Source organism: Lepisosteus oculatus, chromosome 27 (genome assembly GCF_040954835.1).
Source record: "Lepisosteus oculatus isolate fLepOcu1 chromosome 27, fLepOcu1.hap2, whole genome shotgun sequence".
In the NCBI taxonomy this organism is placed as follows: Eukaryota; Metazoa; Chordata; class Actinopteri; order Semionotiformes; family Lepisosteidae; genus Lepisosteus; species Lepisosteus oculatus.
The window spans coordinates 1,984,596-2,004,596 of NC_090722.1; the positions used below are offsets into that span (position 1 = coordinate 1,984,596).

At 46.6% G+C, this 20,001-nt stretch overlaps 1 protein-coding gene across 7 annotated transcripts; it reads left to right on the top strand.

The window, feature by feature from the left end:
* Nucleotides 1–1,205: 1,205 nt before the first annotated feature.
* Nucleotides 1,206–11,959, top strand: LOC138225319 (uncharacterized). Of its 7 annotated transcripts, none has more exons than XM_069185146.1 (20): nucleotides 1,206–2,137; nucleotides 2,550–2,647; nucleotides 3,566–3,708; nucleotides 4,057–4,191; nucleotides 4,405–4,567; nucleotides 4,792–4,890; nucleotides 5,054–5,181; nucleotides 5,485–5,631; nucleotides 6,041–6,133; nucleotides 6,424–6,546; nucleotides 6,658–6,783; nucleotides 7,143–7,265; nucleotides 7,621–7,769; nucleotides 7,924–8,044; nucleotides 8,716–8,904; nucleotides 9,141–9,290; nucleotides 9,596–9,667; nucleotides 9,991–10,155; nucleotides 10,593–10,658; nucleotides 11,738–11,827. In XM_069185146.1, exons 2-19 carry the CDS (start codon nucleotides 2,557–2,559, stop codon nucleotides 10,641–10,643), a joined length of 2,268 nt encoding a protein of 755 aa, XP_069041247.1. In that variant the 5' UTR covers nucleotides 1,206–2,137; nucleotides 2,550–2,556; the 3' UTR covers nucleotides 10,644–10,658; nucleotides 11,738–11,827. The 7 variants fall into 7 exon arrangements, with proteins under 7 accessions (XP_069041247.1, XP_069041248.1, XP_069041249.1 ...); XM_069185147.1 differs by lacking the exon at nucleotides 11,738–11,827 and adding an exon at nucleotides 11,535–11,712; XM_069185148.1 differs by lacking the exon at nucleotides 11,738–11,827 and adding an exon at nucleotides 11,535–11,710 and having other exon boundaries at nucleotides 9,991–10,087.
* The last annotated feature ends 8,042 nt before the right edge of the window (nucleotides 11,960–20,001 follow it).

A 20,001-nucleotide genomic window follows, 5' to 3' on the forward strand; every position in this document is an offset into this window, starting at 1 on the left:
GGGTATCCAGGAGCAGAACTGGGGCTGAGCTACAGCAGGGCCCACCAGAAGCAGGCCTGGAGAGCCTCACCTGCAGCTCACAGTGTGAGGCTGGCCTCAGCTTCACTCACGGTCTCCTTCGCTTTGTCTCCAGATGCTTTTGCAGGGACTGGATATCGGTCTGATAGTGTTTGCGGATCTCCAGCTGCGTGTGACCGTCAGTGTGTCTGTTCTGGGCTTGAGGGCTCTGAGCCAGACCGAGGCCAAGGTAAGGAATCAGCCCAGCACACAGCTGCTCTGCTGCCAAACTCGAGTCACCACCCGTCCCACAGGATACTCAAATCAGGACAGTCTGGGGGTGTCTCACAGAAACTGGGACCTAAACTGGCCACGATCTGGTTTCACCCCTGGGTTCTGGTAGGAGGTATCGCAGTGTCAGAACACTGACCAATAGATTCAAAAACATTTTTTTCCCCAGGGCAGTCCGCATCATAAACAGCTCAAATTAGCACCTGCACTTTAAGGTACTGCACTGTTTGCACTATGTCCTGTCTTGGGTGTGTTATAATGTCTATTGTCTAAATGTATTGTCCATGTCTGTTTGTTATTTCTTTTTCCTCCACTGTTACTGGGTACAGCTGAACGAGTAGGCATTCCAACACACTTGTTGTATATGGCCAATAAAACATCTTGAATCTTGAAAGTGACTGCCTGCAGGAAAGCTTACTTTACCTGTTCAGCAGTAGATGAAACTGACGAGTTCTGACAGAAGTGCTTATTTTATGTGCAGCTGCTTTTTGATACTACTCTTCTGGTGAAATGAATGTACTGAAAACAAAAATTCTCAGAGTTCAGTTGGTTTTAGAAGCAGAAGGAAAATGACCACTTGGAAGAAACACATGTTGCATATCCTGCTGTTAAACCTCCAGCCATTTGGGTTTCAGTCAAATGAGGAAAAAACCGTTTCAACTTCAGTTCTTTTTCATTTCATCCAGAATGTCGTGGACAAGTTGTCATGAAGACAGGAAACAAGCTGTTTCACACAGAAATGGCTCCAGCTCATGGTGTATCTGACAACTATTTTCATATCCATCTGTTTTATTATTATATTAATAATCTAACATATTCCTACTGTATTCATGTTCTTCATTCAGGCCCCGCCCCCTGCTTATCACGGCTTCTGATTGGCTGAGTCGCAGGGCCGCGCGCTCGGCGTCTCCGCCTCCTCCGGCTCCGGCTCGCGGCTGCCCGCTCCGCTGAGGGCGCGAGAGGAGCGCAGCCGTTATTTGTGAGCGGCTGTGTGTCGGAGGAGCGATCGTCTCCCTGCGGCTGATCCCTGTGGAGGCGTGTGGGGCTCCTGAGGCGCGGCTCTCTCTGCCTCCTGTCACTGCGGAGAAGAGCCGAGGGCAGACCTGCAGCCCCGCTCCGCCGCTATGAGAACCAGCGGGTCTGCAGGACCGTCAGTCTCGGACCTCCTGCGGCCCAGCGACGGGTCTCTGCTGCTCCCGGCCGCAGGGCTTCACACACCGTGGCGCTGCTGCAGGGCGCTGCAAGACGAGCTGCTTCAAGACCAGATGTGTCGCTGCGGACTGGTTAGAGCACAAGGTCTGTGCGTGAGCGAGCGGAGTGACCATGAGGAGGAGCCGGAGAGCAGATCTGCAGGGCGAGTCTGGGTCACAGGAGGACTAATGAGCAGGCTGTGTCTGGGAGAGGTCTGGCAGGAGACTGGAGTGACAGTAGAAGCCCTGATGAGCGAGTCGTGTGAGAGAGGAGGGAGAGGCGAGTCTGGATGGAGGGAGGAAGGGGTGTCTGACGTCATATCGTGAGCAAGACGCTCCGCTCCGTGTTTTCTGAAACTTTCCGGCTGACACTTTGGAAATCAGACAATTAGTGCTTCTGTTGGTAGAGTTGGGAAAAATCAGAAAGCATATAAAATTGTAATTTTATAATTAAATATAGTGATTATAATGACTTATTAAACGTGAGCGTGACGTCGACACATCGGGATTGTGACGCAACAATTGCGGTCCGGGAAAGCGCTCCGGTGCTGCTGAGTCGCTCAGCGCTGATGCTCGTAGCGAAGAAAACACTTCAGCTCGACACGGCTTGTCAATATTCTCTGTCTTTTCACTGAAGATCCTGGTGGTTTACGGACGAGGTAGGGACCTGCCGAGGCTCCGTATCGCGGATCCGATTGTTCTTGACCTGTTTCTCCTGGGCAGATCGAGCGGTTATTGTGTTAACACGGTGTTCAGTGAGAGGGGGTTAAAAGCTCTTAACCTGCTGGAGTTTTATTAAAGCCCAGAGTGCAGATCTGAACAGGAATTCATTGCTGCTTCTGTTCCTGTCTCTGCTTTCACTGATGTGAAGAATTTGCTTGTGTTCTCAATATCCTGTGTCTGCCCTTCAGCCTGTTGGGTTGTATTCCAGTAGGACCAGCTGGTTAGAGAGAGTTCTGTGGTGTCTAGTGGGTCTGCTGTTGTCCTGTCAGCAGTACCTTGACTCCCAGTGTGTGAAAAGAGCCACCCAGCTCCCTGCTTCACTGTGCTGTTCTACTGGCTGACTGACAGGTCCAAGATGAGCCCGAAGGAGTGCAGCTGTGAGCCCAGCAGGGTGAAGTGGCTCTCCTCCTGTGTGCAGCGCACAGGCTGCCAGTGCCCCGGGCCAGGTATGACACAGCTGGATCTAGACCAGTGCCCCCTGAAGCCAGTCCCCCCACACACTGACTCCTGGCTTCCCTTTCCACTGGGACTCCATCCCTGGGCTGACTGACCTGAGGGGCTCTTCGATGTCACCCTGCAGGTCTCCTCAGCTCGAGGCAGGGAAAGCAACAGCAGTCTCCTCATCTTTTCAACTAATAATGATTTGAGCAAAAATAAACAAGATATAAGCTAAAATAATAAGATATAAAATAATTTAGTATGAGAGTATTTTTAAGAAGACTAACATCCATGTAAGGTATGAAACCATTGAAAGTGTTGAAAATGAGTAACTCACAGTGGTTATGAAATGAGCTGTGTCTGAGTGATGTACTGCAATTATTCTTTCATTTACATTTAATTGTAACTTTGGGAAAAGCAAATGTATATTGATGAAGATCTGTCCAAGTCCTTTTGACTGGGTGTGAGAGACGCTGAATTAGAGGCTCTAATCCCCTTAGAGCAGCAGAAGGAGGTTCTCCACCTGGGAGCAGAGCTGCTGCCTGATTCTTCTTCAACACTGAGATCCTCTGTTTGCGGAGGAGCAGCTGCTAACAGGACTGATGTGACCCACAGAGCAGCTCTGTTTGTGGGCTCTTCAGGGTTCAGAAGTGTCAGTGGCTGCAGCTGTTATTCAGGACCACGAAAACAAAACCCTGCACTCTGAAGCCTCCTGCCCTTAGAGCAGATCTGTATTCCTCTCTGGGGTGAAAGAGTCCCAGCTTTTACGGGCTGTGCATCAAAAATCATTTTGATCTCTATAATTCTCAGACATGTGTCAGCAGGGTTTTAGGTCCCTCAGACAACAGGTCAGTTTAAGAGTTTTCTCCCTAGAAGTCTGTGCTGCGGCGACACCAGTGTTTCCCCTGTCTGTTTGTCTGCTGTAGATGAGGTCCTGGCTGTTCTGGAGGGAATGAGCAGCTCTGATGAGGAATCTGGGAAGCTCCTGATAGAAGAGCTGCTCTCCCTCCTGCAGAGGAACACCAAGGGGACACTGCCAGTTATCCTGGGATTCCTCGAGAGCCCCCAGGTAACATGAAGGAGCTCCCTACACACCTCCTGACATAGTCGTTGCAAACGCACTAATCAGGAGCCCAGTGTGCTCCAAGATACTGTCTCTGCTTTTTCTTACAACTATAAGTCAGAATGTAAGCCCTAACGTGTTGTCATCTTGACAGATGTGCTTGAGTGGAAGGCTGGGGTTTCTCTGTGTGTTTCCACTCCCTCGTGTGGTGAGCTGGGGTGGTTCTGCTGTTTCACCCTCAGTGCCCGTTGGCCAGGCTGACTGGCCCTGAAGGAGAAGCCTTTGAACAGACACTCTTGGTGCTGTGATGAGAGCAGCAGTCTCACCCCTGGCTTTGGTTCTTCCCTGCTCTAGGTGACAACTGCCCATCGCTCTGCTGTCCTCCAGGCAGTGGAGAAGCTGCTGCGCAAAACATCTGCGCAGCATCTGGATGAGTCCTTGGCCAAGAGCACCGTCTCGATGGCCTTGAATGAGATGACGATGTCACCGGTATGTAAATCCCTTTAATTTCAATCTATCGAACTGTTGTCTTGCTGCAGTGCTGTGGTCTGTTTCCTTGCCTGTAGCACACATTGTTACATCTAATGGTAACAAATCGTTGTATGTTAACTTGTGTGCTCATTGGCTTGATCCAAGCTGCAGCTTCAACTCCAATACTATCGACTCCCAAGTCGCTCTGATCTCTTTTTACTGTTGTTTCAGAAATGGCTGCCTGACTGGCAACAGCCAGCCAGCAACATAGTCATTTGTGTGGTGAGAGACCACTACGACAGTACCATGGATATGGTACTGTCCTTCTTCCAGCCCGGAGTGCTCCCTCACCACACGCTGCTGAATGCTGTAGGAGATATCTCCCGCAACTGCAGTAAGTTCTGTGCTGCTAATGGGGTGTGATCTGCACAGATATATTCCAGATTTTTTACTGTGTTGTATTTCAAACTTCATGATACTGCTCGTATCTGTCCATTCAAGCCCTGATACATGAGCTTATTATGAAGGCTCAGTGTTTGTTACTCATGCCGCTTCTGACTCTCTAGTGTTATCATGAGCCTTGGTCCCTACCCAGTGTGAAATGTGTTTTCTTTGAAGGTCGTGACATAGCAAGGGATATAGTGAGACTGCTGGACCTGCTGGTGCCTGTTCTTCCCCTTGCTGTGACTAATAAAATGAAGGCAATGATGGCTTTTGGTAAGTGTGCAAGCTGTCTCATTTAGGGGGACAGTTGTTATCAATGCTTGGTTCCACTGGCAATCCACTGATAAGGCCTGTTCAGACCGCTTCCCACTGAGCTACAGGACTGCTTTGATGTAGCTGAGGAGTGTAGCAGGCTGTTCCTCTCTTGTGTTGTCAGCATTGGAAGGCCTGTATGAGAGCTGGGCAAAATTCCAGGGTCCCGGGCAGTGTGTTCAGGACTGTTCAAGCCAGGTCATCATAAGTTTTGATGTAGTGCACAGATGGCTGCCATCTTCTGAGCCAAAGGTATGGGATCTTTAATCCAGTGTAGGTTATTTGACATCTTATTAATCATCCTGAATTCTCAGATGTTCTGGAGGAAAGAATGGACTTGAATGCCAAGAAAAGATGTGTCCATGCAGGTATTAGGGAAGGGTATCAGGGTCTAGGGTTCAGATCACAGTAAGCAAAGTTGAATAGGGTGTACTTATGAAGCAGGTTTTATTCATTGCTTAAAGCTGTTCTAACTGTCTGCGGTTTTAGACAAGTTTGCTTTCCTGTGACTGTATCCTTTCCTTGAGGATGATGGTGTTTGTGTTTTGTCTGAAGGTGACGGAGGCCATTGTCTTGGCCCTGGCAGCTATGTGCTGCCTGCTCCCTGAGGAGAAGTTTCAGAGTGAGCTGCCAGCAGTTTTACAGGCCTTCCAGCCACTGTATGCAGCTGAGCTGGACATCAGCTACTCCAGAATCAACAAGGTAGGGCTGTGACCGACAATGGGCCTTTAGGTGTACAGGTTGTGGATTGCGAGGTCCGTTTCTTTTAGAAAATGGATTTTGATTCCTTAAATTGTAGATCGAAACAATCACTAGTAGCACTTTCCCAGTGTCCCTTTGTCCACAAGCTCCAGTGATGTGCTGGTGAGGCCCAGTGCAGAAGAGGATTATGGTCTGTGGTGCCCCATGTGATTGTGGAAGGGTGTGAACAAGATGGATCTGCCAGGGGTAGAGTCCAGGGGAGGCGTTATCCTGCTCTGTCAGATTTTTGTGTGTGATCAAACTACCAAAATCCTAATGCTAATGTGTTATTGCATACACTGAGAGAGTGAGGCCTCTTGATGAAGCAGCAGTGCCTCTCCAGATTGACTCCAACGTGCTCTTCTTTCAGAGTCTGAGTGTGCTTGTGGGGGCAGCAGTGCCGAAGGCCAGACCAGTGCTGGAATCCCAGCTGGAGCAGCTGCTGACCATGGTCCACGCCCAGGTAATGGGGACAGCAGCCCGCTCACCTGCACAGAGAGACGTTACAGTAGTGAAGCCCTCAGGAGCCTCATCAATGACAGCAGCTCAGTGCTGTGATCTACCCCTCTCCACAGCTCATGGCAACACAGAAGTGCCGTGTATCTGACTGCTGAAGCCATTATTCATTCAGTTGAAAGATATTGATGACTCGGCTCATTTTATCATGGCATTAGAACAGCAGTCCATGAGAGAGTGTGCATGATGCCCTTGTGGGTGTTGTAAGAGTGCTCTGATGCCTGTCTGGTGTCCCAGGATCTGGCAGTGCTGATGGGGCTGTGTGCCAGTGTGCACCTGGATGTGGTGCTGTCTGTGCTGAAGAGACTGGAGACCCAGCTGACTGACCCAGCCTTCCCCTGCAATGAGCAGGGCTCTAGGGTAGGTGTACTGCATCAGAGTCCTGACAGACAAACAGAAGCTGCTCTTAATGTCAGCTTCTACCTACAAGTTTCAGCACCTTGATCTGGATTGTCATGCTTGTTACTGCAGAGTGATTTCACCTGTGCCCTGATTCTGTGCTATGGGCACGTTGCACTTAAAGCACCTGCAGAGGATCTACTGCAGAGAATGGACACTGACTTTATGGAGAGACTGAGACACCATGTCACCACGAAGGTAGGCAACATGTCCTCCTTTAAGAACAAGAGACCTGACAGAGTGAACCTCACAGCTCCTGTCTGAAGAGTGTATTCAACCACTGATACATTCTTTAATGTGCTTCTCTAACGCAGGGAGGTATTCGTATCAACTCTCAGGCAAAAGTTCTTCCTTATTTGTTCTGCTACTTTCCTGCAGTGTCTGGGTAGACATTGTTAATTATACTTCAACCTGATTGGATTGTTCTGGGGAGGAGGACACAGGGATACAGTGTCCAAGGCTGTCCAGGCTGTGAGTGTCCATCAGAGTCCAGGGCTGGTGGAGGTGAGGTGGCGTCTGGGCTGTCAGTGAGTGAGCTGCTGTGTGTCCCCCTGCAGGAGCCCAATGTCAGACTGAGCCTGTGCCGCAGTGTGGGCATGATGGCACAGGCAGTGCGCAGCGCCAGTCCCTCCGGAGCTCCCAGCTTCCCTGCCAAGGCCGAGCTCCTGGCGACAATGATGGTCAGTGTGTCTGACGCAGTCGCCTGTCTGCTGTTTTCCCACACGGATGCTCTGGACAAGCTGTATCCTGTCACTGTGAATCGGAGAACAGATAGTTTTTGAGAAGTGATTGGACGGGAAACTGTTTTGCTATTGATCAATACAGTTGTGTTTTTAGCTTTTTGGAAACACTGCTCCAGAAGTATTCAGAAAAATGACTCCTTTGTTCACACCTAGTGACATGATCCTGTGTCCTGTCTCTGAAGACAGCACTGAGAACTGCAACAAAGGGGCAGTAGTGGACAACTTCAACAGTCAGTGTAACAGAGCTCATGTGATCTGTCTGAGATTGACCTGCTGTTCTTGTTCCCTGTAGGCTCTTGACCTGCTGCAATTCTTCGGCAGTAGTTATACTCTGGATGACAGCTTGGAAGAGAGTTTGAGGGAGGGGATATTATATCTGGCTGCACAGGACCTCAGACAGACCATCCAGTCCCTAGTGACCCTCATTTCTCCCTCTGAGAGGTAGAGCACAATTCTAACAGTGAGAAGCTCTTTGCAATGATAAAAGCATCACAACAACAGCACTGTGTTGTGGCGTCAGTGTTTGTGTATTTTAGCTCTGAGAATGAGTTTGAATGCAGAGCCCTGCACTGACAGCTGGGGATGTATTTTACAGCTCACTCTCGGAGGTGTGGCAGGTCCTCAGTACCAGCCAGGTGGTCTCGGAGACCGTGAAGGACCTGGCTGATCATCTCGGCCTGATGAGGGAGATGAAGGTGGATGATCCAGAACTGGATGTAAGTGACTATAGAGCCAATCTGCTGGTGTTTCTAACTGAGCAGAGGACAGATAGTCAGACAGCTGACAGCTACAGCACGGAGGTACTGTCTCCCTGTAATATGTCGCTGCCCAAGAGCAGGCAGAGAGACACCAGCAAACAGGCAAGCGGCTGTGTGAACAAACAGCTCCCTGTTTGCAGCACAGGGACAGGCTGGTGAGCACAGAAAAGCGTGGTGCAGACCAGCAGCCCAAAGCCACGTCCAGAACAGGCCAGATCAAAGCTGGGTGAACACAGAGGCTCAGCACACAGCAAACTCCAAACTCAGAGCTGATGGTAATAAGCACAGTCTGTAAACAGACAGACACAGCACACAAGCACAAGAGGGTGATCTAGACAACAAAGGCAGGGTGAAGCTAGGGGCCAGTATCCGAGGAGCAAAGTCGGAAGACAGGGAGAAGCTTGAGACTTTTGGCCGAGTTCCTGAGCGCTGCCAGACCAAGGGCTTGTGTAGCTTGAACCTCCTGAGGCAGGCGTGGTGGACAATTATCTTCAGATGTGGCTGGCTAGCACGTCAATTTTAGCTGTCCCTTCTGCTGACCAGCAGCGACCAGCATGACCCTCCCTCAGTGTAACCCTTGTCCCAGCAGTACTGGGAATGAAGGCCGACTGGTGTCCTCCTGTCTTCAGATCCACAGACACACAGAGGAGCAGCTGGCAGCTCAGAGCTCAGCCCTGACAGAGCAGGAGACCCCAGCTGAGCCAGTTGTTCTGCGGGCTCTACTGGGCTTGATCACTGTCCTGTCCATCGCGGACAAGAGTCAAGCCAAAGCACTGGTGCCCTTTGTGTACTGTAGAGCCAGGCCCTGCTTGGAAAGTGTAAGTTTTTTAAGATGTTCTTTATTCAAATATTGTGTCATTTGTTTTTGTCTATTAAATTTAAATATAACGTTTGTAATTGTAATCAATTGGATATCCATGATTACAGTGTTTGTTCTTTGAGCTACTGAGCTACAGTGGGGTCAGACTCCAGCCCTGAGAGGAGAAAATAAGTGGTGACAGTTTGTGCGTGTCTGTGTGTAAAGTTTCCCTCTTGTCCTGTGTCTGTGTTACAGGAGAGCCCGGAGGTCCGCAGAGTCACAGTGGTTCTGCTGGGGCAGCTGGTCAGGCTGGGCTCTGAGAAAGCCCGGCTCAACAAAGAGGTCCACAGCTCCCTGGTCAGCGTGCTGCTGAACCTGACTGACCCCAGCCCAGAGGTCATCCAGGTAAAGACACAGAGCTGCCGCTGGCTGGGCTGAGCCTGTGGGACTATGGGTCTTCTCACGTCCTTCTTTGATATTGATACTTGTCACCTATCCAGTGTTTGACCAGCTTTGCAATTGGCGAAGAAAAAAAACCCTACAGTCAGTACGAACTTGTAGCCTGTAAATCTAAACATTCAGAGGGTTACTATCAAGGATGTGTCAAAGGGTTTCAGGGCTGGCTTCTATTTTGTGACATTTGTGTAGTTTCTGTTTAATTTGGGCTCTGTTTCAAGATAAACTGGTTTTGACAATGTGGATTTCCCCAGGCCTGCTGGACAGTCCTACAGCACTTCACCCTGGAATGTGTGCTGTCCATGAAGGAGATGTGCAGGATCCTGGTGAGTGAGGTTCTCCTGGGGCTGGCTTCTGGGCTGCTGGTGAGAGAGGGGAGCACACCCTGCTTTTGGGACACAAACACACAAAGACTTGTGTCAGATTTAGGAAATATATTTGTGCTAAACCAGGCTTACACTGAGCACTAATTACAGTGAGTAGCAGTTTATATCCAGATTATAATCACAGTAGTGCTGATGAGTTCATACACTCTCATTAGATGGATTAGAGGTGTTTATGTGTAATGGAGGGCTGTCTCTCACATGGGGGCTCCTGTACAGTAGTAGTGTGCTGTCTCACACTGCCCTGCAATATTCCCTGTGTCCAGATAACGAGTGGGCAGTTCAGCCTGGCCCAGAGGCTTGCACTCCAGGGTGCACAGAGCAGAAGGGCCTGGGTTCGGGAAAGTGCTGCCATCTTCATTGGTAAGAGCTCAGTGACAATGAGAAGAGTGATTGAGGCTCAGTGTAGAGATGATGCTCCACTGGTAAAAGTGAGTTGTGCTGTGGTTAGTGATGAGGGTATTGCCGGGATGGGAATTCAAGCATTAAAACGCTACTCTGTAGGTTTCCCTTGAAACAGGTTTGAGTCTGAAGGTGTTTGATCACTGGGGTTTTCTCAAAGGACTCAGGCTCTGATATGTCACACTAGTAAAAGGCCTCTAGTAAGAAGGCTCTAGTATGTCTAGCTACAGTAGTCTCATTTCGGCAGCAGGACACTGGGCACCACTTTCAGCCTTTTTCTGTCTAGTGTTTGAAATGCATTTTTCTGTCAGTAATGAGGCAGGTTAATCAGACTTACCAATGTCACCAGGAAACACATTTCCATGAGCTGCTCTCCATTCAGAGTGTTGGCAGTGTGCGCTGGTGCAGTATCCTGTGTGGTGCTGTGTGTGCAGGAGCTCTGCTGTTCAACCCCTCTGTGTTTCAGGCCTCCAAGTGCAGCAGCTGCAGAGGAGACTCTGCTCTTGTTTCGCTCTGAGAAGAGCTCAGCGAGGTAACGATGCTTGTGTTTTGTGTCCAGTATGTTGACCAGTTGTTCTTGTACAGTATATAATAATTAATAATAATAATTGCTTACACTTATATAGCACTTTTCTGGACACTCCACTGAAAGCGCTTTACAGGTAATGGGGATCCCCTCCACCACCACCAATGTGCAGCCCCACCTGGATGATGCGACGGCAGCCATAGTGCGCCAGAACGCTCACCACACATCAGCTATCAGTGGGGAGGAGAGCAGGGTGATAAAGCCAATTCATAGATGGGGATTATTAGGAGGCCACGATTGGTAAGGGCCAATGGGAAATTTGGCCAGGGCGCTGGGGTTACACCCCTACTCTTTTCGAGAAACACCCTGGTTTTTTTTATGACCACAGAGAGTCAGGACCTCGGTTTGACGTCTCATCTTAAGGACGGCACCTGTTTACAGTATAGTGTCCCCGTCACTATACTGGGGCATTAGGACCTACATGGACCTCAGGGTGAGCGCCCCCTGCTGGCCCCACTAACACCTCTTCCAGCAGCAACCTTAGTTTTTCCCAGGAGGTCTCCCATCCAGTTACTGGCCAGGCTCACACCTGCTTAGCTTCAGTGGGTTAGTATTTAGTATTTTAGAGTCTGTTTAACCAGAAATTCTGGCTGTAGCCTCTCACACCATAGATACCCAGTGTACAAAGTTTTGAGAAGTTCAGAGCATGGAGATGAAAAATGTATAGTTGGCCTGTTTAGCAGGTTTTTGTGGAATTGCACATCTGTAGTAGCTCTGCTTTATTTTATTCTTTTTAGAGACTTGTGCGGTCTGTGAATTACAGTGTGGCCGTTTCTTCCAGCTTCATAGTTTGACATTTTTGACTACTGTTCCTTCTGACAGTGAAGAGAACACAGATGTCACACAGAAAGGATCTCACACTCCTTCTTTAACCCCACTGCATGAGGTCCAGACCTGCTGCTCTGCACAGTGTCTCCTAACTCACACCTGCTGGGCAAGAGCTGGATCAGCACTGCAGCTGTGTGTCAGGAGCTGAGCAGGGCTGCAGGACCCCGAGTAACAGCCTCGTCTCTTTCCTCCCGCAGATCTGAGGGTCCTGCTGAAGGACCCAGAGCCGCAGGTGCGGGAGAGGGCTGCTGAAGCCATGGGGCTCTTCACCCGGCCCTGAGCAGCACTCTGGAGTCGGGGCGCCCCTCCCCAGCCACTGCAGAGACACCTGGGCGCCCCAGCTCATTCTGGACCAGACAGCACACCTCTCTCTCTCCTCCACACACAACTTTGTGTTTAAATAAATTACACAACGTGTACAGAAGCTGGTTTTCATTCCAGAATGTATGAATGGTGCTGAACCAACACTGAAGTGTATGAAGCGCTTTTCTGTCTTCAGTCTGCAAGTGTTCAGACAGGAGAAGCTGGAAACAAGCTGTTTCACACAGAAGTACAGAATACAGAGCAGTGAAGTGCAGGAGAGAGACAGAGGGGCGCAGGAGAGCTCAGGTGATTCAGCTTCAGCCCAAACCGACGAGTCTGTCCACCCATCAGTCCGCTGACCTCCTGTGGCACAGCGGCAGGTCTCTGGCTCTCCTGGCCCACAGGGATTTCTCACACCGCCGCCCTGCTGCAGTGTGCTGGGAGTCGAGCTGCTCTGAAAGTGCGATTTGCTTTTACAGATTGTTGAGAGCACGAGGTCTCTGTGTGAGGGAATCAAGTAGGAACATTATAATGCACTGTATAGCAGACAGATCTGTCTGTTGCAAATCTAGATCATTCTTTCATACAATCGGTGCAGCAAATGAACATGAATTGTCTTGGTTTGGTTTGGTTGGAGATTTTTATGATCAGGAAAAGCCACGGTGATGGTGTAGCGTGAAAGACAAAGCAGCAGGTCTGTGGAAAGTGGGAGGAAGCTGCAGTCTGAAGTGATCGTGGGGAGACGCATGTCTGAGGTCATGTCATAAAGAAGAAGCGCTGCTCTGTGTCTTCACACACTTTCCAACTGACACTGGAAATAAGAGAACCATTTGCTTGTGGGGAGAGCAGGAAGAATACTAAGTTGTATAATAACTTTCAATCAATTAATAATATTAATGATTGTAATCACTGATTATGCGCATGTGTCACGTAGTGGCAGCAGGATTGTGACGTAACATTCGGCAGTCAGGAGCGCGTTCCAATTTTACTGACTTAAAGAGCTCAAGTACGAAGCGAAGAAAAAATCTCACCTTCTGAGCTTCTTTTTCCACTGCGGATTCAAGAGTCATAGCTGTGTACTGGACTAGGCAGGGACGTGCTGAGGCTCGGTCACACAGATCGGATTGTTCTAGTGTTGTGTCTCCTGGGCAGATCGAGTTATTACTGTGTGAACATGACTCTGAGCAGGAAGGAGTTCAAGCCTCTTAACTTATGGGTGTTGTGTATTCACTAGAAGACTATGTACAGAGTGCAGATCTCAGGAGAAATGAATTGTCGCTTCTGTTCATGAAGTGCAGGACTTCCTTGCGTCTTTCATTTCCCCATTCTGCCAGTTAGCAGAGGTGGATTGTATTCCAGTACAAGAAGTTGGTAAAAGAGAGTTCTGTGGTACCTAGTGAGTGTTGCTGCTGGCCTGTGAGCAATACGTTGACTTGTCACGAGCGTGAAGGCATGTCCAGCTCACGTCTTCACTGTGTTGATAATTTTAAATGCCAGAAACGTTTAGTTATAGTAGAGTTGTAGGACAGAATTCCGTTTTGGAGGGGTGCATTAGCACACTATTAGATATTAACCAGGTTGAGGGATGGATAGATTCAGCTCAGTCAGAACACTCAGTCATTTCAGAAGTGGCTGCAGTCCCTCCTGGCCCAGCTGTCTCCAGGTCAGCGCCGGCACCAGCAGCAACCACACGTGAGCCCTGGGTCGCAGACAGGGGTCTAAGAGCTCAAGGACTAGACCCCCTGCACACCAGTCACCAGTCAGACTCAACAATAGGTTCTCTGCTTTAGGCAGTGCGTCTGTTGATGCAGAAAAGGTGCTCATAATTGGCGACTTGATAATCAGGAATGTTAGAAATCCTAACCATCACAAAGCAGTGGTCTCTGTAAAATGCCTTCCTGGGGCCTGAGTTTCTGACATTGAGGCGAAACTAGACACATTTTCCAGTAATGAATCTTCCACCTTGGTTGTTCACGCTGGAACAAATGATATAAATGTGCAAAAGAGCACAAAGAAACATTTCGGAATTTAGTTGTGTCTGGTGCCTTACCAATCCTATACAGAGGGGACATACCCTATAGTAGGCTATACTCCCTAAATCGCTGGTTGCATACAATAGAATAACCTTTATTAATAATTGGGACATTTTTTGGGAATGGCTTTTATAAATGGGACGGTCTCCACCTTAACCAGAGGGGATCATTAATTCTATCCCAAAATATAACAGAGAAGCTGCTTGCTTGACTACTAAGAGCACCAACCAGGCCTCAGCCATGTGATCTTAAATCGCGTGCTGTCTGTACTCCCAGCTCTAGTTCACCTCCTGTACCGACCCAGGTTCTCTACCACACGGCATCCCATCAATCACATTACTATCCAAAACCAGCTATGAGTGTGAATAGACAGAGTATTGCAACTATCACTAGACCTAGATTAGAATTCAGACGTTTCTTTAGGGGCTACTGTGTTGACAATTTAATTTCCATTCCACTGGAAATTAAACCTAAAGGAAGGTAAACCTAAATCAGTTAAAACATGAAACTACCATAAAATGCTCACTGTTAAATGTTTGCTCACTAGGCAACAAATCAGTTCTGGTTAATGATATGGTTCTTGACACCAACTCTGACCTCTGCCTACTAACAGAAACCTGGTTTCGACCCACTGACACTATTCCTTTAGTTGAAGTCTCACCTAATGGTTTTTTACAGAAAGCTCTTTGTTCAGGGCATGGAGGTGGCCTAGCAGCCATCTTCAGTGAGTCTCTGAGAATTGAATTAAAAACTATTAATGACTTTCACACATTTGAAGCAATGCTCCTTAAAATAGCTCCCGAATCATCTACATACATTCTTTTAGTGTACAGACCCCCCGGTAGATCCCATCCCCACTCAGCTAGTCAAAGATTCCCTCGAAGTACTGGCAGGACCTATAATTAGTATGATGAACACATCCCTTGCATCAGGCATTGTACCTGATCAATTTAAGGTAGCGGTTGTTAGATCAATATTGTTCTCTCTTTACATGCTGCCGCGAGAGAAGGAAAACATGAAAACATAATATTAACTTTCATTCATATTCTGGTGACACTCAAATATACATTTTGTTTACACCAAATGACAACTCTTCTCTTATCACTTTAGTTAATTGCATTAATGAAGTAAAGATTAGGATGTGTGAAAACGTGTTACTCAACTGACGTTCTATTGTTTGGAGGCAACAATACTGACAGGACTACTATAACTTCAGAACTTAACTCAGAGGATTTAAAAATTTGCCTCAAAGACTCTGCACGTAACCTAGGCGTCATATTAGACACAAGGCTCTCATTTAACTCTCATGTTAAAACAGTATCTAAAACATGCTTACTATAGTTAAGAAATATCACAAAACTAAGGCAGTTCCTCTCCACTCAAGACAGAGAGAAATTCATACATGCTCTTGTAACAGCAGGTTAGACTACTGCAATGCCCTACTATCAGGGAGCACATATCGCACTTTCAACACCTTACAGCGAATTCAGAATGCAGGAGCTAGAATCGTTACTAGGAGCTGAAAGTACAACCATATAACCCCCATACTTAGCTCTCTTCATTGGCTTCCTGTCAGGTACAGGGCGGACTTCAAAATCCTTCTACACAGTACTTACAAGGCTCTCAGAGGTCAGACACCTGTCTTTCTAATGGCACTTATTAATGTATACCACCCAAGTCGCCTGCTTAGTTCACAGAATGCAGGTCATCTTCATATTCTATGAATTAATAAAATAACAGTTGGCTGTAAAGCCTTTGGTTACAGGACCCCTATCTTATGGAACAGTCTCTCACCCTATATTCAGGATGCCGAGTCAATCTCAGTATTCAAATCCTAGCCTATTTGCTTACACTTATAAATAAAAAAATATATTTCTGGACACTTCACTCAAAGTGCTTTACAAGTAATGGGGATCCCCTACACAACCACCAGTGTGCAGCCCCACCTAGATGATGCACCAGTACACTCCTCACATACCAGGTCTCAGTTGGGAGGAGAGCAGAGTGATAAAGCCAGTTCTAAGATGGGAATTATTAGAAGACCATGATTGGTAAGGGCCAGGGGGAAATTTGGTCAGGACACTGGGGTAACACCTCTACTCTTTTCAAGAAATGCCCTGGGATTTAGAATGACCACAGAGTGTCAGGATCTCACTTTACGTCTCATCCAAAGGACTGCGCCTTTTTACAGTATTTACAGTAGGAGGAAGTTTGACTGAAGAGAAAGCGACTGCTTTATTCTGCTATCGAAACCACACAAAATATATGCACACATGAGGAGACCGACGGAAAACGTACACAGTTTAGGGTGGTAACTCGTTAACTACAGGCTATAGACTTATAAAGCTACACAGGACACTAAAGCTACTATAACACTATTTACATCAGCAGGGTCAGCTGCTGGTCATTGTGCTGACCCTCAGACTCCCCCCGGCTACAACTCTCAGCCTGCTTCGCGGTACCCTGAGTGCCTAGGTGTGCTTCCTCCTCACCACCGGGCGAGGGCCCTACAATATATTTTAGATTACAAAATATAAACGCGGGAGCTGAAAAAGAATCTTGCAACCGATCTTTTCCGCAATTCGAAAAAAACTACACCAGAAATCCTAAATCAAAGCCGGGATCCAGGAGCCGTCGTTCAAAGCAGAAAGCCAGGAGTCTGAAACCGAGGAGTGTACTTTCCGCAATCCAGAGACCGCAGGTCCAACAGGGACAAGCAGTTCCAAGCCGAAGAGGTGTAAACGAGAACAAGCGAAAAGCAATAATAAAGCTCACATGGACTCCGAGCGAGGAGGTCAGGGAAGACTGTGCTTCAGTGTATAATGAGATGGTGGTGTGGTGGTGAATTAGTGATCCGGTAGGTTGCCTAATTCAGCGTGGTCTACGCAACAGGGAAGCGGGGATCATAACAAGTAGCAAAGGAGCATTTTTTTCAAACATCAGCTGCATAGAGCCCTGTTACTCAGGAGTTAGTCAACGAGGCTCCCAAGTAGAGCTGGGTGTTGTAGCTTGGGCATTTCTATCCACCTCCTCCATCTGAGGGTTTATGGCAGAAACTAAACTACACTTTGCCCAATACACAGCTCATCTGTGCTTCAGAATGGAATGTGTTCAACAACTGTACAGAATAGTATGTCTTCCAGGGCGCCTTCTTGGTGGAAGGAAAAGAACTCCCTCTTGCAAACAGGTTTCCTTTTCCTGCAGGTGTCACTCATCTAACATGCTTTATGCTCAGCTGCTGAATGATACACATCTGCTGTAGTCTTACCTGGCTGCTGCTTGAACTCAGTGTCTTACTGATACATACTCCAGAGAGGCTCTTTCCATTCAGACTGATATAACCTCTGACACCACCTTTTGTTTGTGTAACCATGGAGAGTATCAATATCAATTAATTCTTTCGCACAATGTGTTTTACAAGAGTCTTGTACATACATTGTTGGATATATATACTGTAGGACAAGTTATTTTATAGGCTACAATACCATATAATAATCCAATTTAAAGTATTGCAAAAGAAAAAGTCAACATACAGAGACACTGTCTATACTTTACACATGCAAAAGCTTTTAACATTGCACTCTTTCAGTAAGAGTGTTCTCACAAAGGACACAGAGATTTGCCACTCTTCACAAAGCGCTGTCCATTGTTCTTGAAAAGCTTGAAATTCCCTTTGATCTGCATTTTTTTTCCGTTGCAGTAACATTTTCACATATTGTTGTCTGTTAACATGGAACAAGAAAGCAAAATATTTATTAAAACATAAATATTGTAGTATTATTTACTGAAGATATTTCCTTTCAGTAACTTGGTCAGTGACTTGTACAGCTGTTCAGCTCATTGTAAGCCACCATTAGTTCTATATGCAGTTCAAAGCCACAGTCAAGTCTATATTTGTGAGCTTATTTGGGGAGCTGCTGGGATGAGACAAGACCTTTTCTCCTGACATCAGTCCAGCAGAACTGTGGACCAGCTCTCACATGGGATCAACAGAGACTTCACTAACTCACTGCTGAGGTTCAGGCAGAATATCCCACAGTGTTGACCTCTCACAAACATGCGTTTTTATTTACAGGTCAGACACATTGTTAAGCAAGATGGTCTCAATTTGAAAATTTGAGCAGTTCTATGTTCAATTTACAAGAGTTGATCTGTTTTACAATCTTGTGCAATGACCTCACATCTCTAGACAACTAATATCAGAGTTTGTTTCCTGCTTTTATAGGCACACAGAGCTGTCTGTTAATCACATGAAGGACACCTGATGTCAGGAACTAACGAGGATTAGAACAATATCCACTGGTGCTCTAATAATGTTAGACACCAGATATTGCAATAGAAGATCGTAGGTCGACTGCATTATTTTAAAACTAATTTGACTAAAATCTCAAATTAAATTGAAGATATATCTGTTTCTCCTTTATGTGACAGGTGCAGATCTTCTGAAGGCTGTGCCCCAAGTTATATAAACTTTAGGTAGAAATATTTCAGTGGTAGTCAAAGGTATTTGGGAAGAATATACCCCAGACCCTGAATTAGCACTCTCTGGTTGTTCAGCGACAATGTTCACATTAACCATCAGCACTGGCGTTTGGAATAATTGTGGCTGAACAAAATTGCTTCTATAGCACAAGCAATCTGGTGCCATGCCATGAGATCTGGGGCCCTTTTCCTCAATATATTTAAAAACATAGAACTTTGTTGTTGTTGTGTGATTATGGCTGTTGCAAATTTTGACTTAACAAGAAAACTGTTAAAAAGGCAGCAGCAAATTTGAGGATTTTTAATTATTGTCTGTTTTTCATGTTTCTCATTAAAAATATCAAAGCTTTTTTGAAGATCCAAGAGAAGTCAATCCAGAGGCCAGTCAGCCAAGCAGCAGTGCCACCTAGTGGTCAGAAAGCTGAGCACAGACGGGTAGGACTATAACGAGATGAGGGATAATGTGGGAAAAATTATAAAGCAAATATTGTTAGGATACATAGTTAAGTGTAACATTTAAATAAGGAGATGCTATACAAAAACTGTACCACTAGTAATGCTTCATTTCAAATTTGCTGTCAGTTGCAACAAAGTTTTTTCTTCTGGAATCAGCCCAAACTGTGATGAGTGACCAGATACATTCTCAGGTTCACGTGATTGTCCTGCACTGTTCAGGGGCCCAATTTATGTACTGAAAATCCTGAAGGGCAATAACAACTCTACTGTATGACCTTCACCTTCCTGTCTGGAAACAGGAGTCACTTCACAAAGTGGTCAAAAGTACTGTGTGGAACCATATTGTTGCAGTTGGTAAATCTCAATGACATTGTATCAGCAATTGTTACATACTCAGCCTACTTTAAAAGTTTAAATTAACATTTTGAAAGATAAATGGAAAAACGGATTACAAGTAAGGAAGTAAAAATGTAAACAATCGCCTGAAAAAAGTCACAGGTGAGTGGACTGTACACAATACTGCTTCACTTGATTACAAATGCACACACACAACTTGGTAAAGTACTAATAGGTGTTATTTTTGTAATGTGTTGTAGGTATTCATATGGCAACTGCATCTTCAATTGTACAGGTTCACCAAGCCCCATCCCACTCAACTAGTTACAGCAATGAAGTATCACACCTAAACCTGAGTTAAACCGCAAGTGAGTATTCAACCATGAATACAAACTATTGTAAAAAAAAAAAAAAGCACCCAGTCAACATAGTCAGGGATGTAATAGAAAGTTAAGACCAAGTGCTTTGCACTGACACATTATGGGAACAAGTGTTACACTGAAGTGGTTTAGGGTTAAGAGAGTGAAAGGCATTGAGGACCCCAGTCACAGCCTCAACTTACATCCCTGTTTAGGGCCACTGGAAAAGACCGATCACTGATGCTCCCAAAGAAACATGGGGGCACTCTAGCTAATCCAGTCATGCACAAAACTGGGACTAAGCCACTGTGGAAAGAGACTAGGTGTTTCATTATCTTATTTCAGGCAAAGAGCCATGTGAGTAGAGGGCTTTCAGGTCTGGATATTAATGCCTAATGGGACATGCCAGGTAGTCTTCCTCATTAAGTCAGGAGGACTGGTTTTAAGATCATTAACCAATCTGAAGCTACAGAATTAGACACCACAGAAGAA